Raw genomic sequence first — 21,858 nt, 5'->3', positions numbered from 1 at the left:
GATTTGCATAATATGTTTGTTCGGGGTTTATATTGAACTATGGTCCAATTTTTGTAGCCATAGCATCCTCCAGCCAAGCAATATTAAAAAAGAAAAAAATTGCAATTTTAATTACTAAAATTCATAAAGTAAATAATGTAGTTTTTAAATAATGATTATATTTCATGTTGAGAGGCTCCACTGAAGGCTGCTATGACTAAAAAAATGGTACATAGGTTAATAGACAAGTTGTTGTAATGGTCATGTACTTAGATAACATTTAGCTTACCTTCACCACCAGTAAGAGCATCTTAAAGGCCATCATCCTCAAAATCAAGATTTTAAAATGGATTTTTTTACCACATCAAAAACATTTTTGTATACTTTTCAGGGTAATTTTTATCTTTAACATGTATTTAGCTTCATCCATAAGACTGGGGGTCAGCAGCTTTCCTCTAAAGTGATAGGGATATAATTTCTTTTTTTCAATTATTTTTTAAAAGTGGAGAAAAGTGCAAAACAAACATTTTCCCATTGATTTTCTTTTGATTTGCATAATGAAGTGGAGCTATACAAAATACAAAAATATAGATTTTGATTGAAATACAAGCATTTTACTTTAAAAAGAATCTTTTTCTTTTATCATACTTGTTGCTTTAACAAATAGAAACAATGTACTGTAAAGCTGTACACTTATGGACTACCGTAGACAAAATATCCAGAAAAATGTAGATTGCATAATGAAGTGGTTCTGGGTTTATGTGTCTTAATAACTTATAAACAAAAGAATGGACATGCAGATACAGATATTAGAGATATAAAAGTTAGTAACTGACCTTCTTTATCCTTTAAATTGACATCAGCACCATTGGATATATAATACTTTACTTTCTCCAATAATCCTGCCTTTGATGCATCAAGAAGAAGATTGCCAAGATTAATTATTTTTTCATTCAATTCTAAATATTTATAAATAAGAACATAAATCAAAAATATTGTTCATTAGGATAAGTTAAGTTATAGAAAGATCTCATTATTTTCCCCTTTGTATTTTTTATAATTTTAAAAATTGTGGTACCAACCCCCTTATCCCCTACATCCCTCCCCCTCCACCTCCCCCCCAAAAAATATATATCAGGCTCTCAGCACAAAAAAATTTAAAAATCTTGTAAAATTGTATAAAAAATAATGTAAATGATATTTTTGGTACCAAAAAAGACAGATATATTTTGCACTGTTAACCTGTTATAATGTTTTTGTATTCCTCATACTTCTCCTGAAATAATTAAGATGGTTTAAAATATTTCTTTTCTTCAGTATTTAGTAGGAATATGATAAATCAAAACTTATTTACACCTTAATTTAGTAAAAATCATTTCATTAAAAATAAAGTAAACCTTACATTCATTTCATCAGTCACATTACAGTTATAGGCTCTGAAAGAAAAATAAAAGATAAAATTACAAATAATCTGATTTTTAAAAGAGTTATGAAGGAGAAAAAATTTCAAGGAATATTTATGATATTGTTCTACTTTTCAAAAGTAATATGTAATAAGTTAATTTAACCCCTTTTGTAAATAAAATGTGTAAAGCTGTAGAATTGACAATTTGTCAAGACTTGTTAAAAAATTTGTGAAAATATCTAACTTCTCATATGTCTAAAACAATTTTTGTCCTATTTAGCATAAATGGATTTAGCATTAAATGATGGAGTGATAGCCCCAGGAAACTTAGAATGACTTTGTTTTTGTTTGTTGAACCATTCCTTTAAATTTTAAGTTGTAAACATTTACTTGTTTCTTTTGAATTTTTCAATTTTGGTTCCTGTGACATGTGTACAAAGAATGTGTCAAACATTTGGGAACAATCGTTAAAAGTTATTTAGTCAAATTAATTATTAAAAGTTGGACCTCTTTCCCCACTTGGTTGGGGGTAGCAGATGTTCCCCTGATATTTCAGATTGTTATACAATTTTATGTATGTCCCTTGTTTGATAAAGAATTTCCAACTACAAGTCAGTCAAAGTCATATTATGCTTTCTTCACTCTCTAATATATTTCTAAAAAAACCATACCTTGAAATCTCAACCACATCCACTGGAGATAATTGACTCTGAAATATTTTAAGATATTATATAAGGTCAGTGAGAATTAATAAATGGCTGGTCTCAAGTAGGTTTAGACTATAAGGCAAGCATTAATTTTAACTTACATGCTGGAAAGGTCACTGATATAAACAGAATATACTCTTTTGAAGCAAAATAACTTTTTAAATCTTAAAAATAGAATATAATTACAAAATATTCATAATCAGACTAAAAATAAAAACTCACAGGATATTGTTTTAGCAAATCAGTGTCATTGAAGTAGGTTCTATAAGGCTCCTTAACAATTATGCATACAGTCCCATTGCATCCTTGGCTCTCTGTATAGTGGGTTATGGAGAAGTAGTCGTATGGAGTCTGAAAAAATTATAATAAAAAAAAAATATTTATAATTGTGAATTTTACAAGACTAATGAAAAGAAGACATAAAAATTGATTAAATAATCACCCCATGTGTTTCATTATATTTTGTTCTTTGAGTCATTGTTTTTCTCATATTTTCAACAAATTCCTCCTTTATTTCAACAAACTGGTCACGATCAGGTCTAAATCAAAATCAAAAGTAAACCAGGAAGATGTATGATGCCAAAATTTGGATTACTTTATTACTATATAAAAAGGTATACAAATTTATTACTAATCATTTAATATCAATTCTCTTACAAAAGTATACAATGAAACTATAGTGTTAATAAAATATTACAATATAAAGCAAATATTACCTATTTTGCTCATGTACAAACCCAAGAACATGCACCAATTCATGCAATATGATTCTACCTAAGAATATTCGTTTATCTTTTGAGTTAAGAAAAAAAAAGATTTTTAAAGCTAAAGATAAAATAACAAGGATGACAACATTCATAAAAGTGAAGCTCTGAAACAATATGACAGACGAACATTAACCCTTGTTGAGTGTCAGAACTGAATATACAAAATATGAAAATATAAGGTTTGACAAAATTATACGTAATTTGTTGCAAAACTTATTAAATGCAGAATTCTGTTTAAGGACATACTGACATTTTAATACTTGATTATAGAGATGCTTTGCTCATAATCTGTACCTTATTGTAATAAAAAAATCAGATCAATTGGATGATTTTATCACATAAAAAATTGTTATTAAAAAAGTAAAAAAATCAACATGTTTAAAATGGACATACGGACATTCTGGCAACAATTATAGAGTTGCTACGCTTTCTAAATCGTACCTAACTACTACAGGAATCACCATGCAAAATTTGAAATTCTAACATGCCTACATTAACAAATAAAAACTAACTATTTCGGACGGACGTACGGATGAACGTACGGACCGATGTACGGATGGACATATGAACAGACAGACAGCCCGACCCTAATTATAGCAAAACTTTGCTTTTAAAAATCTCTTCTAACCTTCTTCATAACCTTTTTCACCAAAGCAGCCAGGTTTTCCAAGATTTAGTTTACTGTATGGATCCTTATAACCTAAAATTTTTCAATATAAAGGATACGTTGAAATATACAATTGACATTCAATTATCTTTTAGAAGACCAGACCCTAGGTCAGACCTTAAAGATTATTCCTTCTAGTTCCTTCATAAAACTGAATTAATATGATATATTTTTAATATTTTGAAGAGTATTAGAAAACTATATTAAGTTTTTCATATAGTTCTAGCTTGTTTTAGTTAAAAATTACCAATTGAACCAGAGCATTCATATTTATTCTTTTTGTGAATTTTCAACTCTTGTGTAAATGTCTGGTTTGCCAATTCTTTATCAATGAATTGTATGCAACCTAAATTAAACAAACTTTCATGATATTCATTATGATTATGATTTGGTTTCTATAAAAATATCATATAGGAACATTTTGAATATATATTTCAAACAACAACAAAAGGTAAAATTAAAATAAATAAAACAATTTATTGCTTTGGTGTTTTTGCTAATGTGACAAAACAATCCAAATCATTTAAAAATGTACAATGCACTATGGCCTACTTTAATGTTAGTCAATAAAATGTTTTTTTTTTGATAGCAAATTGTTGATACACTATATCATTTCCTTATTTGCTACATAGTACAATGGAACCAAAATAAATATTTTGACTATTATGACTATATTACCTTTATAGTAGCAATTTAAAATTTTACCTTTAGGTAATTGATCCTCTATTATTTTCATCTGTGACTTTATTAGGTTCTTCTCATTATCTGTATACCTAGATAATTAATTATGCAAACAAATGTTTCTACAGTAGTTGACAGCCAAATTCTTTTTAATTTTTATAGGCTAAAGTAGAAAAAGAAAAAGCATTTTAAAAAGCAACAATTTGCATTGGACACCATGCCAACAAATATCAAGACTGTTAGGGACTTTAGATTAGATTAGATTAGATTTTTTATTCTTGGGTGTACATACATAGAATAAAAAAACAACAAAATAACAAATGAATTAAATAAATATTATATACATTTATATATACAGTCAAATGTTATTGATATGGTTAATTTATTAAAAAAAATTTCTTCCCAAATGGCAGTTTCCTAAAAACTAGGAAGTATGCAGTAATGTGTATTCACACATTGTTTTCATAAAGGCCATATAAATAAGACAAAAAAAATAGAAATAAAGATAATAAGCAATAAATAAATCATATTGGAGAGGAAAAAATGATAATAGGAAGGATTGATTAGGGCATACAAGTCTCACACCATTATTGCAATAATAGAAATTTAAAAAAAAAATAGATTTTGATTAATTTATCAGATTTCAAACAATATTGAAAAGAAATATAAATTTATCTACATTCTTGACATAATGGGTTGTTACACACTAGAGTTAAGCTTGATAACAAAGATTCTTTTAGATTTTTAATAATTTTTTTTCTTGATTGATTGTGGGTTAATAAATCATTATTACAATGGTTGTTCCATTATTCTTGGAAATGATACTTAGGAAATCTTTCAATAGATTTAAACTTCGTTTTTTTTAACATCAAACATATTAGAGTTTCTAAGATTTCTGGTAAGTAATTGATTACGGCAAAGCCATGTACCTTGAAAGGAACTTGGTAGCTTACTGTTTATAAAATCATACATAAATAATAATTTCAAATAATTAGCTGATTCATGTAAAGGAAGGACATTTATTTTTTTAAATAAAGGCATTGTGTGTGAGATGTGTTTCTTACTAAAAACAATTTTTATTGCCTTTTTTTTTGCAATTTAATTAATGGTTCCATAGTAGATTAAAGACCAAAACTCTAGGCAGGTAAACAGTAAAGTAAATGACTATTTATAAGTGAATGAAAAAGCATTTTTTTGCTATCTAAATTCAGTATATGTTTAGCTCTATTTATTAGAAATAAGGAACTAGAAATCTTTTTACGTAAATGTTCTACATGATATTTAAAATTTAAAGAAGGATCTATAAATACACCTAGGAATTTAATTGCAGGAATATTGCTACTTGAATTGACATAATTTAAGATTTTTATTTTCTCAGGATCAAACTCATTTTCATTGTTAAAGTTTAGCTTAATATTAAGAGCATTCCAATCAATAGTAGTTTCATTTTTATTAAATATCATGATTTTAGTTTTATCAGGATTTAAGCTCATTTGATTACTCCTAAACCAATCAGATATCTTTTTAAGTTCATTGTTTAATTTCAGTTTTATCTCTGTAAAGTTTTTACCAGATATTAAAAAATTACTGTCATCAGCAAATAATAGGGTAAATAAATCAGTACAGTTTTTAAGATCATTTATGTAGATCAAAAATAGAATTGGACCTAAAATAGAGCCCTGTGGGACACCTCTATCTATGTTCAGCTTTGTTGAGTCAGTGTTGTTTACATGTACAATTTGCTGTCTATTACTTAAATAATTTTTAAACCATTCAAGTTCAACGCCATTAATGCTAATTTTTGACAACTTTTTAATTAAAATAGAGTGTGGAATTGTATCAAAACATTTTGCAAGATCACAGAAGACTCCAATTACAGTTTTATTATCGTTTTTTGCTTCAGCTATATAATTTAAGAGGTGTATCACAGGGTGTATTGTAGACTTTTTTGATTGAAATCCATACTGATGTTCAAAAATGATATTATTTCTAATCAAATAGCACGACAGTTGTTGATAAATGATTTTTTCTAAAACTTTTGAGAAAATAGCTAATAAACTTACCCTAGTAATCTCAAAACGTGTAAGTAAGCAATTAACATTTTTTTTGGCTTACTTAAATGTGCCATTGTGCCATTTTTGTGGTAAATTACTGATAAGCCATAAAGAATACTAGTTGCTTACTTATATCAGCATTCTACAACAATTTGGTCTTACTTGTGATATAAAAGAGGGTGGAGTAAATAAATACTCAGTCATTTACAGTAAAAGTGGCTTATATAAGTTGAAGTGAAGAAAAAGAAGGAGGAGTAATAATTAATCCCTTCCTTCCTGTAAGCAGTTTATGAAAAAAAGAGAAGATTTGGCTGATATAAGCCAAATAAGAAACAAATGTGATTGATTGCTTATAAGTAATTTATCAAAAAATTGTATGATTTGGTATATAGGCCAAATAAGCATTTATTGTGATTGATTGCTTGTAAGTAATTTATCAACAAATTGGATGATTTGGTATATAAGCCAAATAAGCATTTATTGTGATTGATTGCTTATAAGTAATCTATCAAAAAATTGTATGATTTGGTATATAAGCCAAATAAGCAATCATTTTCATTGATTGCTTATAAGTAATATATCAAAAAATTGCATGATTTGGTATATAAGCCAAATAAGCAATCATTTTCATTGATTGCTTATAAGTAATTTATGAAAAAATAGCATGATTTGGTATATAAGCCAAACAAGCAATCATTTTCATTGATTGCTTGTAAGTAATCTATCAAAAAATTGGATGATTTGGTATATAAGCCAAATAAGCATTTATTGTGATTGATTGCTTGTAAGTGATTTATGAAAAAATAGCATGATTTGGTATATAAGCCAAATAAGCATTTATTGTAATTGATTGCATGTAAGTAATTTTTCAAAAAATTGCATGATTAGGTATATAAGCCAAATAAGCACTAAATGTGATTGATTGCTTATAAGTAATCTATCAAAAAATTGCATGATTTGGTATACAAGCCAAATAAAGATTCATTGTGATTGATTGCTTATAAGTAATCTATCAATAAATTGCATGATTTGGTATACAAGCCAAATAAGCATTTATTGTGATTAATTACTTATAACTAATTTATTAAAAAATTGAATGATTTTGTATATAAGCAAAATAAGCATCTATTGTGATTGATTGCTTATAAGTAATATATCAAAAAATTGCATGATTTGGTATACAAGCCAAAAAAAGATTTATTGTGATTGATTGGTTATAAGTAATCTATCAATAATTTGCATGATTTGGTATACAAGCCAAATAAGCATTTATTGTGATTAATTACTTATAAGTAATTTATCAAAAAATAGCATGATTTGGTATATAAGCCAATTAAACAATCATTTTCATTGATTGCTTATAAGTAATTTATGAAAAAATAGCATGATTTGGTATATAAGCCAAATAAGCAATCATTTTCATTGATTGCTTATAAGTAATTTATGAAAAAATAGCATGATTTGGTATATAAGCCAAATAAGCAATCATTTTCATTGATTGCTTGTAAGTAATCTTTAAAAAAGTTGCATGATTTGGTATATAAGCCAAATAAGCATTTATTGTGATTGATTACTTATAAGTAATTTATCAAAATATTGCATGATTTGGTATGTAAGCCAAATAAGCAATTATTTTCATTGATTGCTTGTAAGTAATTTATCAAAAAATTGTATGATTTAGTATATAAGCCAAATAAGCATTTATTGTGATTGATTGCTTATAAGTAATATATCAAAAAATTACTTGATTTGGTATATAAGCCAAATAAGCATTTATTGTAATTGATTGCTTATAAGTAATCTATCAATAAATTGCATGATTTGGTATATAAGCCAAATAAGCATTTATTGTGATTGATTACTTATTTGTAATTTATGAAAAAATAGCATGATTTGGTATATAAGCCAAATAAGCAAAAGATTTCATTGATCACTTATAAGTAAATTATATGCCAAATCATGCTATTTTTAAAAACAATTTTTGATAAACAGACTTAGAACTTGACTTGTGAGTAAATCAATAAAGACCAAAGTATTTGATAGAAATACTTTTAAATTATTTTTTGATAAAATAAAGGGTGTGCAAAAATGTTGAATTCAAATTTTAAATTCAAATTTTGCAGCTTGTGTGATTAGTCATGCATAGTCAAATGTTCCGTTTAACTTAAAACTTGACTGTTTGCATTTTTAAAATTTAAACTGGGTGAAACAGTAAAGTTTTTAGCAGTTCTAACAGTATGCACATCTATTTTCTACCATTAACACAAGCCATGCAATTTGAATTTTAACCCTTAACGGTCGGGGGGGGGGGGCGTTGAACGCCCCCCCATCCGGTTTTTTCTATCTCATTTTCTGTGTGTGAAAGATGAAGAGCCCAAACTGCTTGACTTTTTAAGTATGGGTATGACACATAACTGAGAGTTGGAATTTTTTGAATATCTCCATCCTGGCGGGCACAGGATGCCAGCAAACCTGGCAGGGTCATCCAGGTAAAGAGCAAAAATATTTTTTTGACTAAAACAAAGCATTTTATCATACCAAAATACTAAAAAATCCTCTAGTAGTACATCCTTATATGAAATACAGGTGTTCAAGTCACTTTCAGGTTCCAGGTATGATCCTGCAGGTCCTGGTCCTCCAGGTCTCCAGAAATCTTTAAAAGACTCCTGTGGCCGCAATTTTTGACTTAGAGACTTCAAATTTTAAACTTAAGCTTTTCTTACATGTCTACATAACGTATTAAAATTTCATGAAGATCCGCCGCCGTTTTCCCGCCGACCGCCGACTGCGGCGGCTGGCAGCTGCCAAGTACAGCTGCGGCCGCTGAAATTTATATTTTGATATTTCTAATGTAAAATTTACATAAAGATAAACATTTTCTGGAAAAAAAATTTTCTTCTAGCTTCAAAAATAAGAAAATTACAGCCGTTTGAAATTTTTAAGTAAAAAAGGACCTAAAAACAAAGGTTGTTAAATAAAAGGGTGAAGGAAGCGAAAATTGACTTAGACTTATAAAAGGTCGGAAATTCATTATCAAACAGGGGACTTGCACAAAAAAATTTAGCCCTCTAGCTCTAATAGGAACTGAGATAATAAGGGGGGGCGTTGAACGCCCCTCCCCCCGACTGATTAAGGTGCGGCAAGGGGCCCGACTGTAAAGGGTTAAACATTTATGCATTTTTTGCCCAATTTTTTTTTATACAACAATATACATAGCATTTTTCTACTATAAACACAAGCCACACAGTTAAATTTTAAAAATGTAAACATTTTTGAACACCCTTTAATTTATCTTTAAATATTTACATGCAAGTCAAGTTTTAAAGTTAAAAGGCTTATATACCAAATCATGCTATTTTTTGATAAGTTACTTATAAGCAATCAATAAATTTTTTTGCTTATTTGGGTTATATACCAAATCATACTATTTTTTGATAAATTACTTATAAGCAATCAATGAAAATTATTGCTTATTTGGCTTATATACCAAATCATGCTATTTTTTGATAAATTACTTATAAGCAATCAATGAAAAATAATGCTTAATCGGCTTCATTACCAAATCATGCTATTTTTGATAAATTACTTATAAGCAATCAATGAAAATTTTTGCTAATTTGGCTTATATACCAAATCTATGCTATTTTTTGATGAATTATTTATAAGCAATCAATCAAAATTATTGCTTATTTGGCTTATCAGCCAAATCTTTAGTTCTTTAATACACTGCTTACAGAAAGGAGGAAATATGCAATAATCTTTATTGATTGCTTATAAGTTATTTATCAAAAATAGTATTATTTGGTAAATGAGCCAAAAATCAATAATTTTGAGGAGGGTAATTATCACCCCTGTAATATGTTGGGAGGGGTAAATACCCCCCTATAATCTGTTGGGGTACCCCCACTAAAAAATTTACCCAAGGGTAAAATTATTCACATACATGAAAACAGAATAATCAACTAAAAATTATCTTCCTAACTGATGAACCAATATGATTCTCCTTTAAAGTTTAGCTTTCCATAGATCCTGGTAAGGTTTTAAATTAGTTTTGGGGAGGGTTTTCTCTTAAAGGAACTGTAAACAAAAAAATTTATCATCAGATTATCAAACCTTAACAGTATCTCATTCACATAATCTCAAAATTAGGGCAAAATGTTCTCTTGTTTCCTTAAAAAACGGCTTTTTCCGCCGATTTTTATTATGTCCAAGATTATTTCCAGACTATATAAATGTGCCGTTAATTGTTTTTTTTCCTTCTATAGTTAAAACTAAACTTTTTGACATAGTTCTCTGTTTTTCCTAACAGTTAAGCCTACTTTTAACACAATCCACAAAGCAAAAAACAGGTTTTATACAAGTAACTTCAGTTGGCCCATCTATCGCCCACTTTTAATTACAAATTTGTTAATATTTCTTTATAAACAGTCTGGTAAAAGTGTAATCTAAATTTCCTAAGTGGGTTATTTATTGAAATATAAAAAGGATATTATCATTTCAAATAACCTCTGAGATTCAACTCTTTGTAGACAGTGAGGTATTTTTTTGTCAATAATACGAATTTATAATAAATCTTTATTACCTAATATCTACATTATTACAACATGAATTAATAATTTTATGTCATAAAATAAATGCTTTACAGTATGTAAATTGTTTAAACTATATATGACAAGGTAAATATCCCTAGAAACATTTTGATAAAGAAAAACATTCAGACTTTCCCTGTTTTTACAGCTTTCCCTCCCAAAATACCAAAAAATCAAGGCCTAAATCCTTGATATTTTTGTTAATTGTTGATCAGTTTATTGAAAGGTGCTTAGAAAATGTTAAGATTTAATAATATGATGAGAATTTTTACATTTACACTCCCTTTAAGATAAATTGCCTCTAGAAAAAAATATTTAGATATTTACTAAAATATTAAGTTGATATATGTATTTTATGGAAGACTTACAATTGATTTTAATTTTTGTTAAAAACAGATACTTTTTTTTGTGCAAGCTAACTGTCAATTTGGACAATATCACTTCTTATTGACTTAGTCAACACATTGTTTAGAAATTATTTTTAAAAATAACATTTTTATGTGAGTGGGTAGGAGGGGGTAAACACCCGCTCCTGAATGGTTAGGGGTAAAGGTAGGGCTAAGTTTTATATAGTGGGGGGGGGGGGGGGGAAATTCTCTTCTAAAAACTTTAGGAGTATCTATGGCACCTCCAAAATTGTTTGTAAGGGAGTAATCAATAGAGTTGAGCCGGTTATCCGGTTTGGCCATATTTCCAGTAATATAATCTTTTATATTTGACAACAAAAAACCCTGCTTTTAATTTTATTTTTTCAATTTTGAAGCTAGAAGAACAATTTTTTAAAAAATATTTATCTTTACGTAAACTTTATATTAGAAATATCAAAACATAAATATTGGTGGTTGCCAGGTAAATGGTAGCGGATTTTTATGAAATTTTTATATGTCATAAGGACAAATTAGAAAAGCCTAAGTTTAAAATTTGAAGTCTATAAGACAAAAAATTCTGTAAAAGGGGCCATTTAAAGATTTCTGGAGACCTGGAGGTTCAGGACCTGCAGGATTATACCTGGAACCTTAAATTGACTGTAATACCTATAATTTATATGAGAATAAACTACTGTAGGATATTTTAGTATTTTGGTAACATAAATTGCTTTGTTTAAGTCAAAAAATATTTTTACTTTTTCTCTGAATGACCAGGCCAGGTTTGCTGATATCCGGTGCCCGCAAAGAAAAATCCAACTATCAGTTATGTGTCATACCAATATCTAAAAAGTCACTAAGTTATACCCCTCTACCTTTCAATCAAAGAAAATGTGATAGAAAAACCTTGATGGGTTGAGGTGTTCAAAACCCATCCCCCCACCCCACCCCACCCCAACCATTAAGGGTTAGTATTACAGATATTTAATTTTTAAGTTTTAAACTTTCTTTATATAAGAAAAAAATATTTTGTGAAGAACAATTTTTTGGTAATTCAATACTTGGTTATTCGACTAGACAACTGGTAATTTGCCGGATATCCGGCATTTGAAATCAGCTTGGTATCTGGTCAAAAAAGTATCTGGCCTTGTAATCACCTCTCATGAATTTATTTACAATATTCATTATTAATGAAAATTAACAAAATTATTACTTCTTTAAATGATAATTATTGGTTAAAAGTTTGGACACTAGTGGTTTTGTTGCAAACACAATTTAATATTGAAATTTCTATCATGAGTGCTGGAAAATTTTCGAAATTTTCGTTTACCTAACATGTCATTTTATGATGCCTATAACTTTTTTGATATTGAAACTGAAGGGTTGAGATTTGGGGTACTTTCAGCAGTTAAAGCAGGATTCCTTTAAAGTAAAGAGCTTTACACACAACCATTTCTCAACATGTAGCCCATCTGCTTGTTGTTAGATGTAACAAGTGTAACTCATTACCATGCACAGTTAGGATTTCTCAGACAAAAGTTTAATGCCCTTGGGTTCTCTAGATGATCACTTGAAATTACAGGATTAACCTTAGTAAAGAGTTTCACTTACAAACCATAAGAACTATTTATGTTTGTTTAAGCTTTTGTGTGTAATCATTGTTTTACCATGAATGACAACATCAATAAGTAGCAAAGCTCAAGAATTATGAATGGATATTGGGAAAAAAAATTATAAAGAAAAATCATAAAATAATCATTAAATTGATAAAATAGAGAAATCATGAAGCCTTTAAAATCATGCCACCTTTGAATCACAAAAAAAAATAAAATCTAGTAATCGATATAGCACTGTAATTCATAAACAAATCATAATGAAACAAGAAATTAAAATTGAATTGAAATATGTAAAATATGAGGAATCTAGAAATCAATCTAGCACCCCAAATAAGAACAAATCTTAATAAAAATTGGTGAAAATATGTAGAGTGTAAAATAAGTATATATCTGAGTGTTTCAGTCTTCTATCTTGAATAGGAATTGAGAAAATCACAAAACATGAAAATCTAGGAATCGATCTGGTACCCCAAATAACAGACAGATGAAGAAAACAATGTATATATTAGATGTGCATATGTCATAGGAATCTTCACTAAAAATTTCAGCTGTCTATCTTGAATAGGGGCTGAGAAAATCATATTTCTTCCATATTGTTACAAATTGACTGACAGATGGACTGACAGTTGGACAAAGTGAATTATAGAGTAGCTTTGCTACTAAAAAAATAAGGAAAGCAACATCACTTAAAGCAAATCTCTGAAATATGATATTTTAAAAAGTGTCAAAACATAAGAATAATATTAATTTAACAAGGGTTACAACATCCATAAGTAGCAAAGCTCAAAAATAATGAATGGATATCAGGAAAAATTTACTAAACAGCAGTGTCATACAATAATCATTAAACTTGATAAAAGAGGGAAATAATGAAGCCTTTAAAATTATGCAACCTTTAAATCATGAAAACTCAAAAATCTAGGAATTGATCAAGAACCCCAATTAATAGACAAATCTTGATGAAACTTGATGAAAATATGTAAATTTTGAATATATTGAATTCCTGACAATTTTAGCCTTTAATCCTGAATAGTAATAGAGAAAATCACGAAAAACCTAAAAATCTAGGAATCAATCTAGCACCCCAATTAATAAACAAATCTTAAAATCAATGTATAGGTTAGATGGGTGTATGTCATAGAAATCTTCACCAAAAATTTAGCTGTCTATCTTGAATAGGAGCCAAGAAAATCACATTTTCCCGGACTTATTGATAGACAGACAAACTGAATTATAGAGTAGCTTTGCTACTAAAAATATAATAAAAGTGTACCTTATTGTACCTTGTTTCTTAGGAATCATTGCTCCAAAAAGCAGATTAATAGGATAATTGAATCAAACAAAAAAAGTTTTTTCAGGACGTACAGACTTTATGTTATTGATCATAGTGTTGCTATGCTTCCTAAATCATACCTTATTGTTATAGGAATCACCACCCATCGACAATTTTTAATCAAATCAATGAAATACAACCCATATTATATAAAAGCTTCGCTTTTAATAAGATTATTGAAATTAGTTTGGATTGGACTAGTTATTTGTCGCATCGTATTATAGTTAGCTTTTCACGGTTATTAAAATGAACAAATTTAACCCATTAGTGACAATTCTACTTCCCGTGATCCGATTTTTGTGAAATTTTCAGGGTTTCTTAGTTTTTATCAAACTTAAACAAGTCTCGAAATAAGTTTTTTGATAATATGTAAGACAAAAAAGTTTTTTTTTTCGTTCAGTACTGCACGATTCGGATCGACCACTATTGCACGACACTAAAAATTGAAACACAATTGCACAAATAAACCATAATTATTGAGGGGATGGGGGATGTGGAGGAAGGGGAATATTATGCTAAGATAAGTTGGCTTATATATATCTCCAGAGGCATCTTGATCACACATTGGGGGGGGGGGGGGGGGGGGTATGTATAAAGTAGAACAAAAAATAAGCTGCTTCATTTCTAATCAATTTTCGTTTAAGGATAACATCATCCATAAAAGCGAAACCTTGAAATAGTAAGGCAAACAAAAATTAACACTTGTAGAGTGTCAGAACTGAATAAGGAGAAAATTAATATATAAGTCTAAACAAAATTGGAAGCAAATTTGTTCAAACTTCTTAAATACAGGATACTGTATAAGGACATACTTACATTTTCAGGACTTGAATATAGAGATGCTTTGCTAATAACATTATTCCTTGTGGTAATAGGAATCAGTATTCAATTCTAACCTGTTAAATTTAAGAAAAGAGTTAACTGTCCCAGACGGACGGACAGACCAACCCTAATTATAGCAAAATTTTAAAGCTTAACCCTTACAGATTGGTGGGGGGGAGGGCTTAATATGCCCCCAAAAGGATATTAAATATTTTTAGGGTACGTAAAATTTGGTTAAATTCGCCATGAATTTTGGACATTCTCTATATGCGCAGCGACTCTATAACTAACAGGGAGGGAGGGGACATGGGCTGTAAATTACACCGGTACCCAAAAGTGTACACCTGTGGGTATTTTTATTGCATTTTGGTTTGTTGTTTCCAAAAGAGTTGTGTCTAAACTTTTAAACCATTATTTTTAAATTACCGATTCAGTAATACTGTTTATCATCATTGGAGATATAATTGTATATCAATGTATCGTCCCAATGCATTATTCCTTTAGAATAGTTTTAAAATCTATTAATCCATCTTAACCCAAGACTGCCTTATCAAACTAACATCTTTGTATAGGCCAAATATATATTTCAAAAACAAAAGTTTTCATTCTCAATCGTCCTGTAAAGGAAAAAAGTATATTTTTGAAAAATCTGAATCAGATATTTAATATTTCTTTTTTTCTTTGATTTAATGAATCGTAGAGATGCATCGCATCATTATAAAATGTTGGGTAGGTAAAACTGCTGATTAAAATTAAATCTTTATAATTTATAATAATAAAAACACATACCTATACAATTTTTTGACATTTTAAACATATTTACACTTGCGCTACATTTTTAATAGTGGTCTAACCAATACAAAACAAACAAAAAAATCAGCTGAAAGAAAGGGTTGAACAGTTAGGGAGTTGAATCCATTTTTATATTAGCAGAAATATAATCTATGATTACGGTTTTGACACTCTAAAAAACGTAATCTACCATTCCACTTTCCCCTCTCTTGGTGATGATATCATCAACGCCGATATGATTTTTGTAATCTACCAATCCAATTTTGCCTCTCTTGGTGATGATATCATCAATGTCGGTACGATTTTTGAAATGTCCCTTTCCACTTTCAAGAGAGGCAAAACTGGAATGGTGGTTTACACTTTTAACATTGACATAATTGAAATCATACTAACTATTTTCAAATTATATTAATTGTAGGAGTTTAAAATACTATTTATAATTAAAAAATTTTTATGTAAAATAAAAATAATAAATAGAATATACCATTACTATTATGTCGATTTAAATAAGGAAATCAATGTTTATGAATATGCTGATATGTAAACATAAATGTACTATTCCAGTTTCGCCTCTATTGAAAGTGGAATGGTACATTTCAAAAATCGTATCGGCGTTGATGATATCATCACCAAGAGAGGGGAAAGGGGATTGGTAGATTACGTTTTTAGAGGGTCAAAACCGTAATCATAGATTATATTTCTGCTTCTATAAAAATGGATTCAACTCCCTGTTGGATCAACTGTTGAAGATTTTGAATATGCGTAGCAAGAGGGGATTGTGGTGTGGTTGTTGTTTTCATTATTTTTTTTCCTTTAGTAATTTAATAATGACAAATAGTTATTTGTATATTTTAGAAACTTTAGCGTTGAGAGTAACTATCACATGCGAAAGACGTGAAACAATACTTTCTACTTTAGAATTTTGATGTAAAGAAAGAAGTTGATTATTTGTAGGATATTTCTATAAGGGAACTAGACTTAAAAACTCAACTTTCATAAACTTAACAATTAAAAATGTTTTTAATAATTGTATAATTTTAATACAACCCTTTTACCCTCCAAAAAACTTATTACCCTATTATTACCCTATTATTGCGGCGCTACTTTTAAATATGTTTATCCTTGTTTATTTGCTGTGAGAGGGCTAAAAATTTGTATCAATTAAATTTAGTAGCGAAGCTACTTTATAGTTCTAAATGTGGCTATGTCTAAAAAGTTTTTTGTATTATACGTCAGCTTATTCTGATAGAAGAAAAATCTTAAATATGAAGATTTCTAAAAGCAATAAGCATCGAGTTTTACTTTGTCAGTCGGTTTTAGGCTATTTAGAGGTGTATTTATTTAAGAATACTTATTGCATATATGAAAAAATTATATGGATATAGATAGATTTAAATGCTTTTTGATAGAAATGAATTTTAGAAAACACATGGAAAGATAGATAGACATACAGATATCCATTACATATTGATATATTGAAAGAAAAAATTTACTTCTATAGATTTTGATCTATCCATCCTATTAAAGAAAGCTTTTAGTTTTTTTTTATGTTTGTCTGTCAATATCTTGCCAACCACTGAACCGATTGAGTTCTCCATTTTAGGAAGCTTCACGGGATTATTTAAGGCTATAACATATGTCATATATATGTAAGTCTTTGGTTAGTTTTAGGCTATTTTACTTCTCCCTCCATTAGATAACAATGGCCCAGCCGATAGCAGAGAAAACTTTAGAGAAAGAAAATGACACAGAGAGAGAGATACATTGAAAAAGAAAGAGAACAGGAGAAAATTTGAGAAATTATCTTTTTGTTACTAGACAAGACAAGGACGTTTTATAGTTGTTGTTAAGGTATAGCAAGTGTTTTTAAACATAGAAAGATAGATAATGTCAATACGAAAATTAACAGAATATCTATAGTCTGTCTGTCTGTGTATACCAAAGGATCTCGCTAACTGCTGAATCTGTTCGGTTATCCTTTACAGCTTCTCATAGGTCCTGGGAAGATTTTCATCTATGAAACATTGTTAAAAGTTGATTTTTTGGAACATTAAATTTATTTAAAAATTATCGTTCTATAGTGTACGATCCCAATCGATCTATATTACACGAATTTATAGATCGTTCAATAGTGCACGTTCCGAATCGTTCATTATTGTACGACAATTAAATGTGAAAAAAAGCGCATTAAAAAAACACCTATGTCTAAAATTCTTTTTTTGTTGTAAAATATATAAAAAATACTAGATGATAAGTCTACCTTTTTAAAAATATTTAAATCAAATGAGTATTTTTTACCTTCTTAAAAATATTTTTTTCGAATTTGATGGTGAAGCCATAACAAATGGTTTTGTACTAATTTATGGTTGACCAATACCAAACTTATATAATAGAATGTTTTGCCCATATCCTGACTCTATAATATTCATTAAGCTGATAAAGACCTAAACCTTCAAATTTCATGTGTTTTTTATGGTTTTTTAAATCGTGCATTATTGCACGAATTGTCACGAATGGGTTAAGATTAACAACAATGATTTATGAAATATTGTCTTTATACGATGCTATACATGATTTAGTATATCTGAGAACCTGTTCTAATCCAGTGGATTTTAATCAGTTTTGAAGCCCTTCTGGAAAAAAATTTGCTTTTCTATAATTGGGTATTGTCCGTCAGTTCGTACATACATACCAGTTAGCTCTTTTGATAAATTTTCTCTACCACCCAATAAGCAACTTGAAGCCTTTGGGTTCTCTAAGCCTCATTGCTGGTGGTCCTCAGACAGTATATTATGGATGTTGTCATTCTTGTTTCTCTAATATTTATCAGGGATCTAAAGGGATAAGACAATGGCCGATAAATTGATGTACCTCTCCATGGATAAATCACAAAATTACGAATATTGTAGATTACAGTCAGTGATCGAAACGTTTGGACACTCAACATAATAAACCAACAAATCAAAGTTTAATAAAAGTATCCAAAGTTATTAGGCCCACTAATATGCAAACTTTATTATAAAACTTTGGGGATAAATAAACAGCCCAATATCCTCTCCCTCCCTAATATTTATACTGTCCTTTTCTTATCTGTCTCATGTTATTGTAGGCAGCATTTAATTCATAACATTTTTTGTCCATTGTTCCATCCTTGTGGGAGGGAGGAAACAATGGACTATAATTTACCATTATATGAAAGGACCCAAAGTCTTAATTGTCAGCCCAAAAGCTCACAGTACTTTTATTGAATTTTTTTATCACCAGGGATCTAAAGGGATAAGACTATGGCCCTTAAATTATGTACATACATCCCCGATGATGGTATACAAAATTACCCCTTCTGTAAAATACGTTTAGGGGTGGAAAAGTTTAAACACTATCTATAATACAAAGTAGAACAATGTCTGTCTGTCTGTCCGTCCGTCCGTCCCTTAAGATCTCGGTAACCACTGAACCAATCGGATTCTACTCTTCAGGGAATATACCTACTGGTCCTGTGGTGGTTTTAGGCTATTTTCTTGGGGGGTGGGACACCCCCAACCCCCCCAAAAACAAAAAATCCCCCCCATTTTTTTTTGTAGAAGATTCCCTTGGTCCTTTTACGTATTTCGGCAAAAAAAAATGTTATCACCTTTTGGGGCAAAGCCCCTAGAGGCTAGGGGCGAAGCCGCTAGTTCTTAATAAACCAACCAATCAAAATTTAAAAAAGGATTTAAAGTTGTCAAAGAATACAAAAACGTTAGTATAAAACTAATTTGGACTAGTAGTCCAATGTCCCAACCCTCCCTGATAACCATGCTCGCTCAAAAACTTTGGGCACTTATATGATCTGCATGGTTAGTTAGGACAACCAGCAGAAATTTGGTTAGGAAAATACTCCACCCCCCCCCCCTCCCTTTCTTTTGATAAGGGGGGAGAGAGAATTCATTTCTTAACAAGCACTTGGTGTGAAAGCACCAAAATATTTTAAAAATAATCAAAAGCTACAATAGAATTAGACAGAGTTTGGTTTCTAAAAATTTCATAAAAAAATATTTTGTCTTTTCACTTACCATACAAAACTTATCATAAATGACACTAATCAGTCAATGTAAAAGTATTTCGACGTGACGAAGGCTTCTGTTATTGTTTCTTTTTGACATCTAAGTTAAGTTTAAATGCCAATAGTAAAAAACGATTTTGTGGATGATTGGCCAAATATCACAAAAGCATATTTATTAGAGGGATTTAAGATTGATAAGAGTCAAAGGAAAAAGTCATTATGTGTTGTAAAATTAATTAGGTTTTGATTTGAAAATTTTATACATTGATAATCTTGCTAACAGATGAACCAAACTTTGCTTTATATGGAAGCTTTTTATTGCAAATGTTTTTATCTATTTTGAAGACCTCTTCCAAGTAAAGTAACAATGGACTGCAGGAATAGGTGTTGAAGTGTTAGTGTGTGTGTGTGCGTGTGCGTGCGTGTGTGTGTGCGTGGGCGTGCATGTGTGTATGTGGTGTGCGTGGTAGGGTCAACACTGAACTGACCCGACGAAACGTCAGTGCATACAAGGTAATCAAGGGAGAAACACATAGTGTTTGTGAATTGATGTGTGCAATATATTTTTGTTATAGTTAAAATTTTTGGGTTAATTTATGGAAGATTCTTTAGTGAATTCTAATTCTTTTTTAATGGTACACCAATTTAACAATTTGTATTCCGACTATTAAGTAATAATTATAAGAATATTTAAATTGTTATAAGACGTAACATTAAAACAAACTACGCAATAAATTGAATGAAGCCAAGTTTATTGAAAAGGAAACTATAACATGCAGTATTAAGGTTAGTCTATTTTCTATAGTTTATAAATTTTATCAAAAGTATTTTCAAGGTGAAACAAAATCAATACAAATGTATGGACGTATAGACCCTTTTAATAAAATTATTGAAATACATTAGATCTGATTAGTTATTTATTGCATCGTATTATAGACAGCTTTCCACGGATATCAAAATAAACGATGCTATACACGATTCAGTATGGCTGAGAACCAGTTCTAATCCAGCGGATATTAATCGGTTTCCCTACTTGAATAGTAATTTATCGCTACACACACGCACGAAGAAACTGGTTTTGATTTTATGCTTTTTATTTTAATATTCTTATAATATTATTGAAAACGATTTGGTTGTAAGAAAGGAATAGGCGGAGTCAAAATATATGGCTTGGGTTTGGTTAAAAGAAATAAAGTAAAGGAAATGGGATGGGGATAAAAATCTACTAATTTGTGTACTATTTGAATTTTCAAAATTGAAATTGGAATGGAATTATATCTAATATATTTTACATCAAAATTACAAAAAAAACTTTAGCACTTAGAAAACCACCTCCCTTAAAAAAGATTAGTACAAGGGTTAGTTTATCTTTAAATGTGTCCACTCGTATTCACAAACTTTAAGTTTGATTGTAATGAATTTAAAATAACAACCATTTAAAACAAGCAAGGACGTCCAATGGGGGGAGGAGGTAAAGGGGTGATTACGAATTTGGGGGTGCAAAAATATTTTTCATTTTACCCCCCATGTAAAATTTACCCCTACCTTGGGGGTGCTGCAGGTACCCCTAACCATTTAGGAGGGGGTAAATACCCCCCCAAAAAAAAACAATTACCCCCCCCATAAAAAAAAAAAATGTTACCCCTCCAAATTAAAAAGCATAGACACCCCTGAAAACAAGTTTTGGTTTTTAACCTTGGGTTAGGGTTTGGATTTGCTTATGACCATTTCATTTATGGATTATTTATATTTCCACAGATAGAGACAAACATTTTAATAACTAAAATGTTAACTTTCAATGTACATTACCATTATGATCTAGTTTGTAAATCTTTGAATCTTTTCCCAACTACACGTTATATCTATATATTTTAAAAAAGGTTCATGCTGCTGCTATGTCAGGTGCGTGACTTAAAGCTATTCTAGGCTGTCCTACTGTAAAAAAGCAGTAAGGTTTTTTTGTCTCTACCTTAAGATTTTAAAAACAACCTAACCGATTGAGGTTTTTGTTATATGGAAACTTCACATTTAATTTTTTT

The 21,858-nt window shown here is 29.5% G+C and overlaps 1 protein-coding gene across 1 annotated transcript in view; it reads right to left on the bottom strand.

The window, feature by feature from the left end:
* The window catches only part of LOC145318456 (uncharacterized), a 49,357-nt gene that overhangs the window by 7,947 nt on the left and 19,552 nt on the right, over nt 1–21,858 (bottom strand). The window contains exons 12-21 of the mRNA XM_080159723.1: nt 4,231–4,298; nt 3,773–3,871; nt 3,487–3,558; nt 2,808–2,865; nt 2,534–2,630; nt 2,314–2,442; nt 2,056–2,093; nt 1,382–1,415; nt 1,222–1,255; nt 816–938 (exon numbers count right to left, since the gene is read on the bottom strand). Coding sequence (XP_080015849.1) covers nt 816–938; nt 1,222–1,255; nt 1,382–1,415; nt 2,056–2,093; nt 2,314–2,442; nt 2,534–2,630; nt 2,808–2,865; nt 3,487–3,558; nt 3,773–3,871; nt 4,231–4,298 — 752 coding nt within the window. The remainder of the gene's footprint in view (nt 1–815; nt 939–1,221; nt 1,256–1,381; nt 1,416–2,055; nt 2,094–2,313; nt 2,443–2,533; nt 2,631–2,807; nt 2,866–3,486; nt 3,559–3,772; nt 3,872–4,230; nt 4,299–21,858) is intronic.

The sequence above is a fragment of the Acartia tonsa genome, chromosome 5 (genome assembly GCF_053477335.1).
Source record: "Acartia tonsa isolate MP-2025a chromosome 5, ASM5347733v1, whole genome shotgun sequence".
In the NCBI taxonomy this organism is placed as follows: domain Eukaryota; kingdom Metazoa; phylum Arthropoda; class Copepoda; order Calanoida; family Acartiidae; genus Acartia; species Acartia tonsa.
This window is presented reverse-complemented; position numbering and strand designations above follow the sequence as displayed.